The sequence below is a fragment of the Brachyistius frenatus genome, unplaced genomic scaffold, assembly GCF_029030835.1.
Source record: "Brachyistius frenatus isolate BFR_SWC_R1_liver_20210118 unplaced genomic scaffold, ASM2903083v1 Contig_48, whole genome shotgun sequence".
NCBI lineage: Eukaryota > Metazoa > Chordata > Actinopteri > Embiotocidae > Brachyistius > Brachyistius frenatus.
Window position 1 is genome coordinate 1,553,078 of NW_027210647.1, and position 20,851 is coordinate 1,573,928.

At 44.5% G+C, this 20,851-nt stretch overlaps 1 protein-coding gene across 2 annotated transcripts; it reads right to left on the reverse strand.

Moving 5' to 3' along the window:
• Nucleotides 1-1,731: 1,731 nt before the first annotated feature.
• On the reverse strand, nt 1,732-18,994 carry stk40 (serine/threonine kinase 40). 2 transcript variants are annotated; one of them, XM_069703832.1, is made up of 11 exons: nt 18,801-18,994; nt 15,314-15,440; nt 14,757-14,842; nt 13,957-14,100; nt 12,637-12,861; nt 12,279-12,331; nt 8,213-8,328; nt 6,695-6,839; nt 6,110-6,229; nt 5,813-5,897; nt 1,732-5,570 (listed from the first exon to the last, which is right to left on the reverse strand). In XM_069703832.1, the coding sequence occupies exons 2-11, from the start codon at nt 15,429-15,431 to the stop codon at nt 5,352-5,354; spliced, it is 1,311 nt and encodes a 436-aa protein (XP_069559933.1). In that variant the 5' UTR covers nt 15,432-15,440; nt 18,801-18,994; the 3' UTR covers nt 1,732-5,351. The 2 variants fall into 2 exon arrangements, with proteins under 2 accessions (XP_069559933.1, XP_069559932.1); XM_069703831.1 differs by having other exon boundaries at nt 18,791-18,994.
• Between the last annotated feature and the right edge of the window lie 1,857 nt (nt 18,995-20,851).

Genomic DNA, 20,851 nt, shown 5'->3' on the forward strand with positions numbered 1-20,851 from the left:
ATGGAGGCCTGTTTTGTGGACGTGACAGCTTGCCAACAAAAATGAACTTGGTTCAGAATGACCGCAGTGCACATCGTAATGCCGCTAATCTCACCTCCTCATTTCCTTTGAGAGTCTTCGAGGTATCGAGGGGGAAACATGTTTGTTCAGAGCTCTGCCTCTTTGAACATTGCTTTGACAGAATTACGTTTTTCTCCAAGTAGTAACTGGGAGCTAAGAATACCGTACTTTATCAGATTGTTCTTTAGCCACATAAATATGAAAATCTAAAGCCGCTATTTATATGTACACATTCGTGCTCCTCAGAGGTGGAACCTTTTCCTCCATGGAAAACCGCTTCCCTCCAGCTAAAAGGTGAAATTGACCACTTTGGTTTTAGTGTTCTCCACTTGCAGGATTTACAGGACTGTTTATCGCAACGGGACATTCATATGTTTGTTGTTGGTCGACGTAGTGAAGTCGTGTTTTTAACTCGAATGAATGTCATGAATTTGTACATTTTGCCGGAGTGTCCCATCAGGAGGAGAGGCCGTAAAGCTCGACGCAGGTGGAGACGCACATTCGCACGCCCAAACGCGCGTATGGCAATATGTGCGAGGCTGACGCAGCTGTGCACTTGAATTCATCGTTTCTAAGACTTTTTTTTTTTTTTTTAACAATTGAAGACACAGTAGAGTACACACACAAAGCTATGACAACACCGCTTCATACACACATCTGGAAATGTGGATCCCCCGTTTATCCTTTGTAACCCACGTCCAGCTGCATAAATCATGCTCTTTTCTAGTGAAACTGAACACGTAACGCTCTCCAAGGTAATTAAGTAAGAACATTGCAGATGTCTGACGTAGTCTTTAACGAACACTTGTGTGAGAGACATGAATCCGGGATGGACGTCCTTGGGGACAGCTGGTTGTATTTAATGGGGACAAAGCATCGGAGGAACTTTGACCCTGGAGATTTTTGGACTTTCCCACCCAGCTTCACATGTTAGCAGATGGGCGCAGGCTCCAGAGGAGGGACCCTATTGAGGCATGTAGGGTGGGAAATGTTACTCAGAACCAAGTTATTCTTCTTTTTAGTAAGTCCGTTTTTTGGTTGTTTGTTTTTTTTAACTACGGTAACTACTTGCTGAGCATTTGTGTTCCCCAATCACCTTGGTAAAACACCGACTCGGAGCTTAAATACAGCCGTGCATCAGCAGAGCACGTGAAGGACTTAAATGCTGATTCTACAGCGTTTCATGCAACATCATCACAAACTTATTCCAATACGTCTGTCGAGTCCGCTCGCGATGGGGTTTCCATATGTTTTCCGTGCGTATTTTGTGGCCAGCTCGACCTGAGGGGAGGTGTGGATCGGCCGAGCAGCCCAGAGGGTACCGCAGTGCTGTCAAGAGTCAGCGGGAGGCTTCCTGTTGGAGCACGTCTACCACAATCTGGTCCAAAACCAGACTCGCCACAAGAGTGAGGCTCTACGGACGAGAAGTCCGTTTGTCTGTGTTCTGGTTGTTCCTCATGTCGGTAATCACAATGTAAAAGCACACGCGCAGGAGTACAACTGATCCTATTCTGTAGATCGAACTGTCCCCATGCGGTGGGGGAAGTACAGATCAAGAAGAACATTTAAACATTCTGCTCCAACAGCTGCTTTCAGGTTTATTTTTTACAAAACTGCTCCCCCCAGTGGGGAACTGTGAGAATTCACTCAAGGCATGACAAAAGTCCAATGTTTCCATATCAAAGTTTATTGCTGACATGCATGTAGAGATCTGATGAAGTAGAAAAATATGTTTTTTGTTTTTTTTTATACAAACGTGTTTTTCATCTGTACAATTACGCAGTTTTTCCTGTATTTAGATGCCCATGTCCAACCAAGCAGCTTACAACACATTATCCCATTGGGTTTAAACTACGCCACTTTTCACATCCTACACCAAGTTTCCAGTTGAAACAGTCAGTAATATATCAGTTATATACTGACAACTTTTAAAACCAGGGTGAAAATAAAAACAACAACTGAAATGTTAGAAAAATTATAAAATTGTACTATTCATCCAGTTGGAGGGAGGAGGGGGGGGATTCTTACTTTAGAATTAGCTTCTTTTTTTTTTTTTTTTCTTTTTTTTAAAAAGGACCCAGAAGGGGTAAATCATCTTTAGATTTTAGTTGCTCTGGCACACCTACGCAAGGTCAAAAATCATGCAACAGTCACATGTTTTACACAGACCTTCACCTCGCACTATTTCCATGCTTTTCAGTCCACAATGCAAGTCTACCAATACAACTCCGTAAAACAAACATTGAACGTGGTACAATCCACTAGCTAGAAAGTGAAACACTTTTCGATAAGGGTGGTGGTGGTGGTGTGTGTGTGTGTGTGGGGGGGGAACAGATAATAACATTTACTTTAAACCTCTAGTTACCAATCTGTAACTGCGTCTCGTGGAAGATGGCGTCGGGACACTTTCCACAGACGATCACTTAACGTCAGAATTCGGCGATGGCTACGGTGTTCGGGGGAAAACACCCTTTTCTGATGAACAACCTCGAACACTACAATACTGCTGTATACCCATGGAATTCACATTGAGGTGGGAGAAAGCGGACAGCTCTCTTTACATATCGTTTTAGCCTCCAGATGTGGCGTTTGGTGGCCAACGTGGCCTAAAATACACGTCAATCGGCATGTGTTGAAAGACAGTTGGTATCTAACTGGGTTGAACTACATACAGTATGACTGGCGTAGTCACGATGGTACATTATTTACATACTGACCAAAGAGTGCAGCCTTTGTGTGGGGGATTTAAGGGATAATTACAGGAAGAAAAAAAAAAAAAAAAAAAAAAAAACCCACTACAAAACCCCTCCCATAAATCAAGATAAATGTGCGAGTATCGTTTTGTTTTATTTAAAAAATAGAACTATGCAAAAGTCAGTCTCATTATTAGTGTAGCTTAAGGTGACCACAGACTTTGTGGCATAAAAATGGCAAGAAAATGATTTAGTAATCCAAAAGATCAGAACAAGATGGCTAAAGTAGAACCACTGTTGGGGAGTTAACAACACTTCTTAAAGCTGAGGGAGCGGAGAGATTTAGGGCCCGTCTCACTGGCGGAAGTTACATCAAGCCTCAGACAATTTCAAGGAAATTTTGTTGACTGTGTACAATCAATGTCTGTTATACAAGCCCCAGTGAGTTGTGGGGGGGGGGGAGGTTGGAGAGGGAGGGTTCTACACAAGTGAATAAATAAATCAACATGAAATTACAAGAAAAAAAAAAAAAGAAATAGAACAAGTGCAGACATTTGAAATCATTCCAGAGACTATGTTCATGCAATCAGTTTGAATATAAATAGCAAGAAGTCTAGAGAGCCGAAAGCAGGTACCAATACGCAAAGGCAAGTTGCAGTGTACAGATGCCTAACAGTCACTGGTTAGTAGCTTTGCCAAGGTTTGAATAAACACTTAGATTATTTTAAAAAAAAAAAAAAAAAAAAAAAAAAGAGAAGAATGCATCGAGATTGCCAAGAAAACTCCGCAACTAAACTTAAAAATCTACGAGTCTGTATTTAAATTTTTCTTGGAAATATTACAGTATTGATTACCAGCCACCGGCGAGTCTCCCGGAGAGCCTGCGCGGTGAGATGGTGCGAGCGTGTACAAGCTGAGCTTAAAGAAAGGGCTCGAGAATGGCGACGGACGCGCGGTCGTTGCCGATCGCGTCTCGCAAAACATTCGGTCAAGCCCCGTCTCGGCAAAGACGGCTCTGGTTTTTTTTTCACAGTGTCTGCCACCGAGGCAGGCCAGGTAACAGAACGCAAATGGCTGGAGGGTAGCTTCAAGGGTCTGAGGCTGGCCGAGGCGAACGTACGCCACAGGCTCTTATTCTGCCCGGCCCGACGCGCACAACACGCACACTAATGGATACTGCGGACATATCAAAGCGTAGAGTGACGGTTCACATTCATACTGAAAAACACTTTGTCCCATGATCTGTCTTGATAAGGAGAAACGGAGGGGCGGGGGGGAGTTGGAATACCTGGAAGCCATTTGATTCTGAATAAGTCTGCGGGTACCGGTTTCCTTGGCTAAGAGTAAATTTAAGACAAGATTTTTTTTTTTTTTTAATTTTTTTTTTTTGGCAATAGAAACATGACAGCGCCTGCTCTTCACTATAGTGGCACTGAGGAAGCGTTACCATCGATATGCCTTGGCAGGAAGGATCCAACAGTTTTCCCCATTCAGTTCTTGGCATTGTGACTTCCAGGTACCTCACACTAGCTGCCTAGATGCTAAAAAATAGATTTCCACAGGAATGAGCAAAAGCAGGAGACAATGCATTCGGCAAATATCAAAGGATGCTTGTACACGTACTTTGATATTCTGTTCTTTCTTCAATGCAAATATGGGGATAAAAATGCTACGTTTTAAGGTAAATATGAGAAAAAGCTTATTCCGATTTTTTTTGTTTTGTTTTGTTTTTTGAAACCGCTGAAAAAGGTTTCAAAGCATTATCACTCCAACAGAAAACACTAATGCTTTATGTCACTGGTGGCATCAAGACTCAATTGTTACAATCCCTTGTCTCAGAACAGTGAGCATGGTTTACCAACAGAGAAGAGAGACAGAGAGGTAGATTGATTTGAAGTCAGAGTTACAGACAGGACCAGGATCATTTTCTATACGGGGAAACAAGAGAGGAAAAGGAGGAGGACGAGGAGGAGGACCAGGAGGAGGAGGAGGGTGGAATGGAGGTATACAGAAGTGACATCTGTAATCAAGTGATCTGACTTGAGGCAATACCATTAACCACTAGGAAGAGAAGGGGTTGCTACATGACTCTGGTCCTCTATTGCTGAGGGGGCCCAGAATTGATGGGGAAAGTGTTCCAGTAGGAGGATCTCGGGGGAGAGGGGGGGAGGAGGAGGAGGAGGAGGAATACGGGGTTAATGGTTTCTTCAACGCTCCAGGCAGAGCCTCGGGTCAGCGCCGGGTGTGACTGGGCCATCAAGGGTTGTTGCACAGTGAGATGTGACTGTGGGCAACCTGAGGGCGAGGAACCTTTGGTTCAGATCTTCCTGCAGGCCTTTCCATGTTCCACTGGAGGATCCAGACACGGGGGAGTGAAGTTCTGGGTTGGCAGTTTTGCTCCGGTGCCCGCCTCACGTCTGCTCCACCCAGCCTGCCTAAAGCCCACCTACATGTGGGGGCCGTCTGTACCCTAGCTGGGGTCAGGCCTCCTGTAGGCGAGTTCAGTTCCGGGGCTCATCCTCCGAAGTCCTCTCTGGACTCTGCAGGTTCCTGTACTTCCCGTGGAGGCCAGAGAGGCTGGACCAGGTGGTTGGGGGACTACTTCCGGAGGAATCGTTGTGCCAGGATGGCAGCATCTAGCGGGCTGACAGGCTGGGCGTCGTGGCCCAGACGCCTAACAGGTGGGATGCTGCCAAACTGCCGCTTGGTGAGAAAGCTCTTGGCTTCGTGGATAGTGTTCTTCTCTTCAGCCAGCAGCAGCTGCTGCCGCATGTAGTTCTCAAACTCGTACTGTGAGGACTCTTCTATCACCTTGGCCTGGAGATAGAAAACATATTCAGTTCAATGTGCTGCGATTATTGCTGTAAAAATCAATGAAATCAAAAAAAAAAAAAAAAATGTAAACATTGTGTGAAACCAGTCTTAAACCGGATTTATTCGATAATTTAACCTCAACAGTTGCTCATGTTAGCATCTCACAAGACATCAAGCATACTCGGAGTAAACTACACATATCCATCCTTTGGGCCTGTAAGCCCCGATCTGGGATCAGATCTTACCTCTTGCAGATGTTCTGGATGGTTGACCTGGTCGTCAATATCCGGAACCACCTGCAGAGGGCCACTCATCGACGAAACAGACTGCCTGCGATCAAGTAAACAAAACAACATGCTTGGCAATTCCCAACTGTCAAGTTGTATTTTTTGGGGGGTTTTTTTGTTCTAATTTAACAATGTGCAATTAGTTCATAGCCAACAGCAGGAAACAAGCGAGCGCAGACAAACGAACTGCAATCCAAGACCTGACACCACACGTCTGTTGTAGTGGCTCAAATATCCAGCAGGGGGAGCAATTACCATGAGGCAATGATGGCACTGAGTGACTCCAGCACCTCTCCTGCAGTCAGCCTCTGCTGAGGGTCGAGCACCAGCAGCTTTCGGATGAGGCACACCGTGTTTTCTGACACACGGCCGTCCCTAAGAGGAGGTGGAAAGATCATAAAGGGACGGATTAAATTACAAAGAATGTGTGTCACAAATCTACAAAACCAATTGTGAACGATCATAGCGGTCATTGCTTTGGCTCCAAGCTGAGCATGAAATGTGGTAAACTGTAAGCAAATGTATATACGTTTCTGGTATTCATTTTTTTTTTTCCTGCATTTTAGTGAAGATCTGTGCACCTTGTCAAGGCTACAACTACACCTTTAATCCAGGATAGAGGTTTTTAATTATTTTTTTTTAATATTATTATTATTCTGGTATAAAAAAAAACACAAATAATGATTCATTTTGTTTGGAGGAAGAACCTGGAAAGCCATCAGTTCATTTCACTCCCCTTCACAGTGAATAGAATTGACTTCGTGCTTTTAATTTGCCATGTTGTCAGAGCAGTGCCACTCCAGTGCTTAAAATAAATCCCCACCAGGACAAAACACTCACTCTGGGATGGAGTACTCGGCAGCCTTGATCTTGCGGAAGAGTTCTTGAGGTATGCTGTCATAAAAGGGGAACTGGCCGTACAGCATGGTGAACAGCACCACGCCAAGAGCCCACATGTCACTGGGTTTACCACGGTACGGCCGACCTGGAGACGGGGAGGAGGGGGGATCAGGATCTGTGTGACTCAGGAGTGATCAACCCTTTGACAAGCGCAAGTCCCGTCACATCACTTTCGTGGACAAAATGAGCATGCATAGACTCCACATCCATTATATTCCCAAGAACACACTAAAAAAAAAAAAAAAAAAAAAAAAAAAACTGTTTTTATAATCCACCCGGAGACATTGAATCGGTCGCGGATCAACAAGGAGAGAAAAAACAACAACATTGAGCTAGTGAGGGTGGAGCATCACGGCTGTGCATGACCATAGGCAGTGTTGTTACAGCCAGGGAGACGGCAGCAACAGCAGCAGGCAATTACGTTAAAGCTTGTGACACACACACACACACACACACACACACACACAGGCGGGGGATGGGAGGGGAAGGGGTAGATGGGAGTAGTTTCCCTCCAGTGAGTCATCAGTGCATGAGTCACTGAAGCTATGTTTAATTGTGCGCTTGTCACGTTATGCTGCGGTTTTATCTACAGTTCCCAACTGGTTGGACGTGAAAGACACTTCTCCTCTGCTTGCTCTGGAAATCAGCAGTTAAACCGATGGAACCGAGGTCTTCCATTGAAAAACATGCAGGAACAGCGATGCGTGTGGTGCTCAGGTGTGCATATATTTACTCCGACAAATAAGCATTGTGAAGCCGGACAATGAAAATGGGTTTCTGCTTCTTTTTTTTTTTTTTTTTTCCCCCCAGACAAAACAAATGTTTCACAAAGGGGAGAGGAGCTTCCTCTGCAGACACACACACACACACACACACACACACACACACACACACACACACGCACACACACACACACACACGCGCGATAAAATGCAACATCACTGTGATTACACAAACATAAGCAGCAAAAGAAGCTATTTTTTGTTTTCCGGATTGCAACATAACCTCCTTGTTGCTTAATAACTGGAAAATCAAACCCAAGACTGACTGCTAAAACGTTACGCAACGCAATTGTAAAGAATCTCAGGATCCCGTCTGGACCCAGATCAGCATGGGTCACACTTCTAACCAGAACTTTCTGGTCTTTTGACAACTCCGTTCCACTTGCAGTTAATATACTGGACAATCCTACTTCACTCCTAACAGTGGGCAGCGATGAAGGTTTGCACACTCACTTGTGTACACTTGAGACAATCCCTGAAAAAACAGGCGAGACTGTTGGGATTGGTTTCTGTAAGTGACAAAATCTGGGCGATACACTTGACCCCCTCCCCTCTTCCACCTACGGGATGTCGGATGCTTTTCAGCACTTTCTGACTGTCTGAAGAGCACCTTGCGTGACGTATCCAGTGTCTTTTTAAAAAGTACAGGCGTGCAACGGCTGTTTTTGCCACTCACCACTTAACACATCAGGGCTGATGTAGGCCGGACTTCCTCTCTGGTCTTTCAGCAGGTCGTCCTCGCTCACCAGGTGCTTTCCCAGGCAGAAGTTGGTGATGGTGATCCGGTGAGTCCTGTAAGCAAACACAAAACGCACCAGATAAATATATGTTCTATACTTCTGATAATTGCCCGAAATATTCCCACTGCTTGTGGAAGTGAAACACTGCGCTGCACTCACAACTCTAAAGAAGTAAAAAAAAAAAAAAAACAGGCTGACGGAAAGGAAGATCTTTCCTTGTTGTTTTGATAATATTACAGTTCACTGGGCCTTAAAAACATACATCAGGATCTCAGATGCCAAACAGAGAGTACCCACTCCCAGTCCTATTAGAGGTCTCCTATCTCCTTATATTAGAGAAGACACATTCAGTAGGCCATACAAGCACATTTTGTTATTCTTAAAGAACGGTAAGCAATATCTTTGACGTCCACAATGGCTTGCAAAATGTCCTCAAAAATAGCTTTGATTTAGTTGTCCCATGTACGTTAACAGGTGCACGATTCCTCGGTGGCAACTGGCACATTTTCTATTTTGAAAGGAGTGTGTCGAACTTCCAGGAAAACACCTTCGCCCTGATCCTTATTTCAAATGTGAACAAAGTCAGGACAGGGAATAGGACCGAAAGACTTTGTGCAAAAGTTTTCAGCAGGAAGACATATTCGGTACGTAGCATATATACAAGTATACAACGGATTTTAAGACAACAACTGCTCTGAAAGCACAGAGTTCTCATTCAACCCGACATCTTCTAAATACCCTTCAGTTTCAACTACAGGTGATCGTTTTCGACGTGACGGCCATTTAAACTCTCGAGCACCCTGCATTGAGGGTTTATTGTAGATAAATCTCTTTATGCATTTGTAGAGAAAGTTTCACATTAAATGTTTTTATCTGTCCTAGGTGCTCTTGTACTTAAGTTTGTAGAAGCTCTGATGCTCTGCATAAAGTATTTCCAGCATGGTGGTTTTCGCCAGTGACCATCTTCCTACAGACCTTTCGAGAACAAAACCACTTCTGTCAAAAGTGGCACTTACACAAGTGATCTTTGATCAATTTGGTTTCAGTGGAAACAACATAACACTAAAAGATTTTTCACTCGGTCATCAAAGTACATTTATTTTGCTTATGACTGAATGAAACCGAACTGTACTAAAGCGGTGAGACAATCAACTGTTCTTTTGAACAGAGAATTGAAAAACAAAAAAAGCAGCGCTTTGACAAACGCGCGCGTCAACCTGTGGCTTAGGACAATCGTCTCGATGACTAAGCCTGCGTGGTGATGGGTCGGCAAATGCATGTATAAAGCTCGAGAAGAGTTCAAATGTGTACACGAGCGCGCCACAACTTTAGGTGCACCCGCTGAACGTGCACACGCCGGAAAAAAGAAAGAAGAAGAAAAGAAAAAAAAAGAACTCTAAAGCACAGGAGCGCAGCAGCAGCCACCGTCGACAGCACGGGTCCTCTCTGGATCACGCTCATCACCCACATCCCCTTTCTAAAAAAGCCTCAGGTCAACAGCTTCCCCAATTGTCTCTCACTTTCACACCCTGCTCCATCACACACACATTCGCTGCTCCCATTACGGCGTCTGGAGCCAATTCCCGTCAGACACTCAATTTTCAACCAAACGCTCTAATCTCGACGCTCCCCATAGAGCGTTCACTCCACATAATTTCCAGCGCCGCGCGTGAGCCAATCACTTCCAACAGCTTTTGTGATCCAAGTCTCTCTCACCGTGCAGTGGCCTTGTGATCTGTATGAGGATGGGCCAGGGGAACAGAGCGCGACGCTTCAAGGACCCTTCACATAAAAGCTTCCTTCATGGAGGAGTCTGTTCTTTTGTCTGTGTGCATCACGACCCAGGCTTCTATTCTTGCACCGGAGATTGGGTAAATTAAATTGCATGTTTGCCTCGTGAGGCGAGGGTCCCTGAGGACTGAGAGAGAGAGACCACATCATCTCTGCTTCCCGGTCATGTGACCCTGAGTAAGTCCGGAAACCAGAAATCCAAACAGGCCCCATGACTTCTCTCTTCCTCCCCACAATGCCCTGATGAAAATACACCAGCTGACAATAAAGGAGGTTAAACGCAGGGCAAATTGCAACAAATTTCGTTTCTCAGAACTGATGGGACACAAAGATTTGAGGTGTTTTCAAAAAGATCCAGACTTTATCGTTAAGATACTTTTATGTTTTTTAATGCTAACGGGGGATATTTTTACCTGATTGCACCTAAAAACACTTTTCAGAAAAGGGATTTTAAAGAAGATTCTAGCATTATTTTTTTTTTCTTCTCCATGCTCACTGTATTCAGAAAAAAAAAAAAAAAAAAAAAAAAAAAAAAAACTTAATATGTCCATATATGGCTATGTATCCTCACAATAAGAATACAATTTAGGAAGTCAGCACAAATCTGCCATACATCATCAATGACCCTGCAGATTGATTTATGACATCCTGCTTTTAGAACAGCTGGCTCTGCGAGAGGAAATCGCATCATTCTTGCATAAACTGCTGAGCTTTTTGATGGCATCGGTGCGTTTCCCAGAGTGACAAAAAGCGACACGAGAGAAGAGGGGATTTTGTAATCGGTCTTCCTCTAAATTGAGCGTATTCTTCCCCATACTGACTGTACATTCACACATCCAGGGTGGGGTGAGGAGAAAACATGAACGAGCAAGTATGATGCATCAGGGAAAAGGGAAAAGAAAAAAAAAGGTTATGACAAAAGAGATAAATCAGAAGGACAATAGAAGCAGGAAAGGGATTGCAGTGTGAAAGAAAAAAAGGCAAAGTAAAGGGTAAATAAATGACAACTGTGTGTGCACGTGTGTGTGTGTGTGTGTGTGTGTGTGTGTGTGTGTGTGTGTGTGTGTGTGTGTGTGTGTGTGTGTGCGCGCGTGACGTGCATTGCGGTGTGAGTCAGCTCTGAGCTATGGGGCCTTTGGCAGGCCTCTCCTTCATCTCCAGCTGGGACGGAGTGTTCCACTGGTCTGCTCCTTTCACGCCACCCTCCTCCTCCCCTGGCCAAAACACTCTCCTGTTTCATCACTACTGCTACTACTGCTGCTGCTGCTGCTGCTGATGGCATTTATGGGTGCTGATGCAAAACCCAGAGTACGCAATGGGGTAAAAAGATGAGCCACAGAGTGTGACAAGTCAGTGCACATGCCCAGACAAGTGGATCATGTACGAGAAGTTGCTGAACAGTCCGTGGGACAGCTCCCAGATTGTGCTCGCTCTGTGCATGACGTGACCGCTCTTCAGCGAAGGTGCGTGTAAGCGAACGTAGGAACGCAGAGTGCGAGCTTTAGTCATTCAGTCCTTCCGCATGCATGTTGTGGGATGGTCTCTGCACAACTTGCATCTTTTTAAATGACAAAATGTCTTCAATTTGTAAAGCGGGAAAAATATTTTTTGCATTCTCACTGAGAAAGTAGTTTTCACCCCCACCCACTCTTTCATATACTCCCTACATAAAGTGGCTGAAGAGGGTTTACAGATGAGTAGTTTTCCATTCTGCACGGCCCAGCAGCATTCTGTGACCCGAGGTGCACTCAACAGGGTCCTGTGTGCTATGTAGCATTACTCATACCCCCCAACCCCAAAACACTCTCCCACTGAGAACAAAGCAGAAGCATACTCAGTGTTCTGTTTTGCACCAGAGTCCAGTTCGCCCTACATTAAAAAAAAAAAAAAAAAAAAAAAAAACATCAGGAATGAATCATCAGCCTTTATCCAACACACAGCCACAGACTGACAATCAGGCACAAGAGAGCCGGGCTTTAGGTTCCTGAGACTGATCTCACTTTTAGTCTAAGAATGTGCCCTCTGCTCAGGTTTAAGGGCCAAATGCACAATGGATACAGGGTGCTGGGGCCGGTTGAGGCCTTTCGCACACGTGAGCTCGGACAGAATGACTTACTAGTAGGCTAAAACTGCTGACCCGGTATAATAGGAGAGGTTAGCGGCCAGCTGGCTGATTGAGAAGACTGAATGAATGATTGAGCAACGTCTTACCGTTTGTTCAGCACCATGTTTCCCAGCTTGAGGTCTCTGTGCACGATGTTTTTCTGCAGGCAGCAAAGAGGAGGAGGGAAAAAAAAAAAAAAAAAAAAAGTTTGGTCACATTGCGCTTCGTGAATCATAGTATCATACCAATCAGTTTGTTTCTGGGAGTGGCACACAAGTATGGGAAATGAGTAATCAGAAAGGATGTGCAGCTCCTAAACAATAACAAAACAATTTCTCCTACAGTTAACAAAACATTGTAGTATCCGAGGTTTCTGTTGATGTAAACAGAAAACTGTATATTCATACTTTCTTTCATGCACTCTGTGGGGAGCTTGCATTCGAGCAGTTCCCCCTGCAGACTCACCTTATGAAGAGCCTCCACCACACGCACCACATCGTAGAAAATGACGATGGCCTCTCGCTCGCTCAGTCGCTTTTCTTTTATGACGTAGTGCTGGAGATTTATTAGATCTGCCGTCTTGTCGCTGAAGTCATGAGCACAAAGGCAGTCCAGGACGAGGCAGATCCGCTTCTTCATCTTGCGCACCTTATTGGCCTCCATGTCCTCCACTATTTCGTAGGCTCGATCCTGGAGAATAACAACAAAGGGAAGAGTGAGAAATAACCTTTGGCAGAAAGCTTACTTTGTAAGTGAACAGAATTGCTGACATAGTTCTGAAGCATTTCCCACCAGTATCCAGTCAGTGTATGAGGAGGCATCCACAAATGCATCAAATAGAATGGATTCCTCGACTATATCTGCTGACAAAGCTGATTCATTCAGCTCAGAAAGACATAAGAGGGTAGAGAGCATCAATCCTACCTGCATATAGCCAATATGAATAAGACACGTCCACCTCACCACACTGGGTGGAGGAGGACAAATAACAAAGGTCATCCCTCTCCTTCCAACTCCAGCCAAAGCAGAGTCACCACTTCTTGATTATTGATTTCTGTATCAGGTTTTTTTTTTTTTTTTTTTGTAGATGCAGTCAGCACCACTGAAAGAGAACATTATTAACTGGTTCTCTCACAGTGGAGATGCACTATAATAATCCAATCGATGTTTCAGGCCTAAATGAATCAAGAGTGCATGGCTCAATGCTGCTATTCTGAGAACAGAGTGGAACAGACAGGATGTGAAAGAGAGACAAAGAAGGAAAATGGAGAATGAGCGAGAGAGCAAGAGAGAGAGAGAGAGAGAGGGCAGATGGAACAATAACAAAGTTAGAGGAGGAGGCGGATGGGGAAGACAGGTGAGGGAGGGGGGCCTCATTGTGAATGGATGGAGCTGTGAAGAGAAAACGACTGCAGATAAATATAGCCTTTAATGGTATTCCCACTTCTCCATTGAAACAACCTTGATAAGGAAAATACAGGCAGCTAGCTGGAGTAATGATAAGCTCACTGCTGTTATTAGTGTGCTGATAAGAGCATGCAGTTACTTGCATGATGAAACCATATTCTGAACTGACAGAAACTTCTCCATGGTGATGCTGCTGTATTTATCAAACTTAATTATACAGAAAGTTCACCCACACAGTGCTGAGTAATACACCATAAACTATGGAGACACTCTTCTTTTTTTTTTTTTTTTGGTCCATGTTTTTAATTATTTGACTACATGCAGGTTTATAACAACATATCATAAAACCTGTCAACGGAGACATAACGTTCAATCTACCTGGAAGAGGCCGTGGTGGTGGACCACCCCATCCTGGTTGTGCAGCAGAGAAAGGAGGGAGTACTCTGTGTGCAGCAGCATCTTCCCCTGTCGCTCCTCCTGAGTCTCCCCAGCAGAGTCCACTCGCTCCTCCAGCGTCAGGATCTACCGTAACCAAAAGCACACGAGCAGAGCAAACATTAGAGGTCACAAGACAGGAGCTCATACAGGGACAGGCAGCGAAAAATAAACAAACAAAACCAGCTGCATCCATTTCTTCAGTCACAAAACTTGATGACTGGAGACATGAGATTAAATTACATCTGCATAGAGTTTAAAAACAAATTATAGTCTGGAGTGGACATGACAAAGCTGAGCTGGACTGCAGCTTTCTGTGGTTCATATCCCCATGTGAAGTAAACAAGTTGTGCAGGAGACACTGAGGTGCTGTAATCACTGGTATAAAGAGGAGGGTTGCACACTGACTTACTACATGGTGGGGGGGGGGGGTAAGAGTTGACATTCCAGGTGGGGCACTACCTTCCTCCCCTTCCATGGCTCTGTAGCCCCCTGCTTTGTTAACAGACATTGGATAGCCCCAGTAAACAGTTTAGCCCCCGAGGTTTTGCTGTTTGTGCCAGACTGAAGCGGGGGAGCAATAAAATGAACACTTGCAGCAGGAAGGTCAAAGGTTCAGATGTCTACTGGGAAATCGTAGCTTTCTTTTGAATAATATGCTCAATTTTAAATCGACTTGTGCGGTTTCTCCCCCCCATTGTGTTTACGAGAAAGAAGAAAAAAAACACCCCAGACAGACTTACTTTGAGCTGATAGAAGTCATCAGTGCCGTCTTTCCTGGCCAGACACTGCACTATGCTCGGCACTGGTGAGTTGCCCAGGCGAGGCCCTGCAAGGACAAGAAAAAGAAACAGCTGCATGACCAAACGGCAGGCTACATGCTGGAGTGTGTGCTCTCGCTGAAACTCATTAAAGTCTGCATGTGGATGTGCCCATTAACACCCCTGGTGATGAATGTTTTCTTTGGCACTCTGTATTGCAAATAGTGGGGGAGTTGAGAGGACCATACACATTTCAGAGCATGGCAGAGAAATGCATTCTCCAGTGGGAGGAAATAACCTCGCTCCAACACAGACTCAGACCTTTCAGGCCAATGTCATGAGATCAGCAAAATTTTTCACATTCTTGTCTCAGACGTGCATACACACGGAGACACCTCACAATTCATATGCACAAATACCTTCTCCTTGTTTCCTGCACTCGCACACAATCACAAACATTTTCATCCACGCAGATGTTTTTGACAGGCAGCGATCCTAAGACTTTTCAACTGTTTAGCAAATACTAGTAGCTCCCTCACCAAGGATGAAGGGCCCAGCTCGCTTGGCATTACTGCCGGATATCCCAGGACATTGCAGCTTGCTGGCTCTGCCTGATGTCTCTCCAGCCCCCCTCTCCGACGAGCGCCGCTTGGACATACTGGAGCTCTACGGGGGAATAAATCTCATTAGTACAAGGGATAAAGATAGTAAAGTTAAAGGGAAAGTGTGTACACGTGGCTGAAAAGATGCAAACTCTCAATGGATGTCAAAAATACCATCAGTAATCTGTAACCCGGGGAATAGTTTTATAAATAGGCGATGATAGTATTTAAAAATAAAGGTTGGTTGAGTGCAAGGATTTGAGAACACAGGTGAAAGAAGGATAATCGCCAGGGCAGCTCCACCCTGCCTATTTTAAATATCCCATCCTCACATTTACTAACACCTCAGTGTGAATGTAAGCCCATTACAGCTCCATTCAGAATAATGGCTGCTGGCGTCAAGGGTAACACCTCAGATTCAATCTCCCCAACAGGTGAACGTGTCACAATCGGCAATTTAAATGGCTGGCGCTTTATGTAAATGCACTAGCACAAGACTCTTTAAACAGAAGCATTTTTAATTCCCTAATCTTTAGCTTTCCTGCTGCAGTGGACACAGGTTTAGAAAATCCTTCCACTCTTAATCTGCGTGTTTTTATCTCAGAATCTGTACAACCAGCTTATCTGTGCAGACCTTCCTCTGACAGGACATGCGTGTTCTGACAAGGCTGAAACAAAAATAAACGAGCCCTTTCACTATGATAAGGAACTAGACTTGCATGGCAGAAGAACCAGGGACAGTGTGACACATCATCATTACCCAAACTACTCTAACCGCCGCAGCACATCTACCTCCCAGAATTCAGAGAGCAAGAGGTATGCTTTGTTTACCAAGTTCCTATGTGATGAAACCCCATCTGTTTCCTGTAACAGGGAAGTAGTGCCCTGAACTGAGAGGGATGAGTCACCCTGCTGTCCCAATGAAATGCTTAACGTTCAGGTGACGACGCTGATAAGAGAGTGCCCACAAGCCTCTGACATGTATCTTACTGACCATAGAAATAAAACGCAGCTCATAGAAGTAATATCAACGAGCAGGGCAACAGAAAGTGACATATCTGAAGTAGAAATGTCACTGATAACCATGCTGTGTCTATTTCAGCTAACTGCATAAGAGAAGTGAGTCAGACAAACACAATCCGAAGCATCTCGAACTGTAAACCAGACACCGACATAAAAACTTCAGCGCATATAAATCAGCCTTGCAAGTGGAACAAAGTCCAGAAAATTATTTTTTCTTTAATGAATTCGGCCATCTTCCTGTTTCAAAACTACATCGTGCACCACCACTCGCCAGTTGGCGTTTTTGGGCAGCGAGGAGGCAGGACAGTTGGCAGTCAGTATGGGCTGGTATGAATTCTCACTTCCATGAGGCTTTTTGTGATCCCAGACAGCAGACAGTGTCATCATCATGTCTCTCGCCCATCTGTCTCCATCTCCACTAGTCATCACCCACTGAGTCTGATGAGCTGAGGTTTTCTGACAGCATTTATGGCAGAAGCAAGAGTGACACCAAGTCACGCTGCCAATAGTAAGAGAGCAGCTTACTCTAGAGAGCGCAAGACAATGGATAATCAGCTACTGCAATTCATGAGGCTCCCAGGCGTGAAATTATTTAACCTTTTTCATCCAGCGGCCAAAGCGGTTGGCAGAAATAACAATGTGCATGCATGCGGCTTCCTCTGCTGCCAAATAAATACCATTTATATTGTTGGTTGAATGCTTGAAGGGCTGCTAGATAAAGTAAAATAAGCAGACCAAGCCAGAGCTGACAGGCACCGTCCCTCATATGCATAATCAGTGAAGAAGAAAAAAAAAACATGGTAATTCATGCACCTTGGACTTATAACACTAAACTGACTCATTCACAGAATCGGCAACACAACACACAGCAAAGGGACCCAAGGCTATTCGTCTACCTACTAAAAACCAGCTGCAGTGCTGCGGAGCCAACCCCAGACACATCTAAAATGCAAAGGTCAATATAACCAACTAATGCACACTGACCTAAATGACATCAGTGCGATGACAGCACACAGCTATCCTTTTCTGACACTGCTGTGCCTCTCTGCACAGCCAGTGATCTGGCAAGCAAGACTGCCTCTGCCTCTGACTGTACCAGAGGGAGGCCAAGAACAGATACAGCCCTCTGAATCATATCGCACAAAAGGAGGAGAGACACGCTGCCAGTGCCCACGAGAAATGTGGGTTCCTTAAATAGTATCAGAACAAAACAACCATGTAGGTGTCTCAAGATCCACCCACCCAGACTCCATACCACTTGTCTGGCTCTGCAAGAAAAGCTTGCATGCAAACTCAGGGTAATATCAAGATGGACAGAGAAAGGAAAAAAAAAGAAAAAAAAGTAAGTAGCAGGTAGTGCACTGCAAAAATAAAGCCATCGAGATCGTTTCCAAATCAACAAATAGATCAAACCCAAAAGTCAGAAAGAACCTCAACAGTGCATAATACTGCTCGGGTGACATTTCAACTCGCGTCAGTTCGCAAGCACAGCGTCCGGCTGAAAGCTGCAAGTTGTTGACTACATTATCGCAAGAAGAAGGCCCTTGACCACACGACAAGGCTGCGGACACAAGGTCACGCTGTCGACCACTCGGACGAAAACGAATTACGATTGCACACGGACTGTCACGCGTCGTTTGGTGCCATTTTGGGACCACAAAGGTCTGGACACCGCTCGGTCCCCGGCAGCTGGGGGGGGCGGTGATAAAAAAAAAACAACAAAAAAACGACACGAGTCGCGGAGCGAAACGCTTGACGTTAATGCCCTGCATACTTTTTTTTTTTGGGGGGGGGGGGGACAAAACCCACTCCACGGACAGCTCGTAACTCGAGTGGCCGGACGCTTAACGGGTTTTCGCGACCAGCAATAACTCTTTAAACGCACCGAGACGTTTAAAAAAAACACACACACACACACACGCAGCGAACCGCATCGCACGGCGCACGGTCCGACTCGAGGCGCTAAATAAATACAACGCGCACATTATTTAGTTAGTCGGTTAATAGTCACGTCGGGCGACACGCGACCAGGCTTTAGTGCACATACCAAAAAAAAAACAAAAAAAAACGGCAAAGCCGGCTGAATTTCCTCGGTTAAATTACGTGACGGCAGCTCCGGGCTCACCGGTCACACAAAGGGGGCACGCGCAACACAACAAGGAGTTGGGCTCGCGGTGCAAACTACACCGAGCAGCTGTTAGCTTGGATGATCCGACTTACTTCAGCGTCAATTCTCGCCTACCCGAGAGGTTTAAATATGGTCGCCGGCGACGCGACGTGAGCTAACGCCAAAAGCCGGAGGCTCACGGAGCAGCCGGGAGGCCATTTAAACAAAGTACATTACAGCTGGCTAGCCGTGCCAGAAAGCTAGATAGCAACGTAGTCACCCACCTTCGCTTACCTCGAGCCAAAACCGCCGGGTAAAGTGTGCGTTGTCTCCTTAAACCATGGGCATTTCTTGCGTAAACGCCGTGGTGGATGCACGGGTCTTCTCGCTTCAACGGGAGAGCCCACAGAGGTTTGGTTTCAGGGTGTTTAGCCTCCGTTACTGAAATGAGCAATTAAGGAAAAGCCTCCGCTCTTCGCTGATCGCATCTTTCCACAGCGACAGCACCACCTGACAACGGAAATGACGCACACACTTATTTGATTGACAGCTGCCCTCGACCAATGCCGGCAGTTCTTTCCACGTGATTGGTTTGCACGCTGATGATGAAATTCTTTGCATAATAAAAGTTGCTAAATGAAACGCATTACATCATGGGTGTCTGGACGGGGGGGGGGGGGGGGGGGGAAGTTCATTAGATTCAAATGAAGTTTGATGCTCTACGAGAAAGAGGGCACTTGCAAACGTCAATGCGAACTGCAAATGCAAATACAAATGCAACAAGAAAAAGGATAGCGTGTTATGTATTGTGTTTGGGTACAAACCAATTCCAGTCACACATCGTGAAACTCTAAAAAAAAACAGTGGTGGAAAGGAACTATACATTTAGTCAAATAATTACACTCTTAACGTAGTTGTACTTTACTTGAGTACTTCCAATTTATGCAACATATTACTGCCTCTTCACTACATTTCAGAGACAAATATTTTACTTTCCACTCTACTATATTTGTTTTTACAGCTTCACTTTTAAATTGATTGATAATTGCCATGATGTGTAATATATCAAGTTTTGAAAATGCAACACGATGTTATCATCTTACCACCCCTCAGATTGGGTGACCCTGTGTACAAAACGCTGTCGGATGAAAAAAAAACATACTTTTACATACTTCAGCTATATTTTTCTGCTAATGCATATTCTACTTAATTAGGACTTCTCATGCAGGACTGTCCCTTATAATGAAGCATTTTTACATTGCTGTTTTGGATCTGTATACCTTTTCCACCACTGACTAAAAATACTGTTGCAGTAGTGAAGCATTTGTCAATCTGACCAGAACATCTGCTTATTTACATTTACATTGCAAACACAGAACATTTTGTTCTGGCTATAAAAACATGGTCAGCCACCAAAAAAAACAAACAAAAAAAGTTTTAGATAATCATACAACAAGAAGAAGTCATCAGAAATTAAGTATTAAATATATTTACAGCAATAATTATGATTAAAAAAAAAGCAGTCTTTAATCTCACTATAGCCACACAACATGCCTGTTCTCTTCATTGAAACCTTTAAATCTACAGTTTAGCTATCGTCTTTAGAGGTAGCTATTGTAGCTGCATGGAGTTGTAAGTGCGCCGATATAGAGCTTTGACATTTTGCTTCATGTGAGGCTTTATATTGTGGATGCTTTTCATGTAGGTCAACCATATGACTCAGTGAAACTGTGTATCGTGGAATTCAATCAATACTTTATCTGATAGACACATAACATTTTTAAAATCTTTGAGACAATCTGCTCACAACGTTTCGGGACGACCTGTGTGTTGAAATTGCAGTTTGGCAAAATGACAGTTTATTTCAGTCAACAAAGAGACCCCTAAGTAAATTCATCAAAAAGTCAGTTGCTTACTCATTTACTCAGCAAGCACAGTTTTGAATGACAGTGACATTTTGGAGAGCCCACCTATGTTCCCAATTTAGACTCACTGATTAACTTTGAAATCCACCCACAGCTACCAGTTTCAAATCAGTAGGCAGATGTGACCGACTCAGAGGACAACCTAAATGGCAGGGCCTTATTTGAATAGCTTTAGTCTTCTTGCCTTGACTCAGCAGAGCATATGACCCCAGCCACATGAAACACATGTCAGCCTGTGGCTTTACAGTGTCCTGGCCACACATTTTAAAGAGGAAACTGAATCATAACTCGAATGCAGAGTCTGTGAGAGAAACATGTTTTAGAGGTTCTTTTGGCCTGCATAGGAAAAGGCTGACTGGACTATTTTGTTTGTAAATTGATATTTTTGTAAATTACTTTGTGCCCCTAAGTACAATTAGT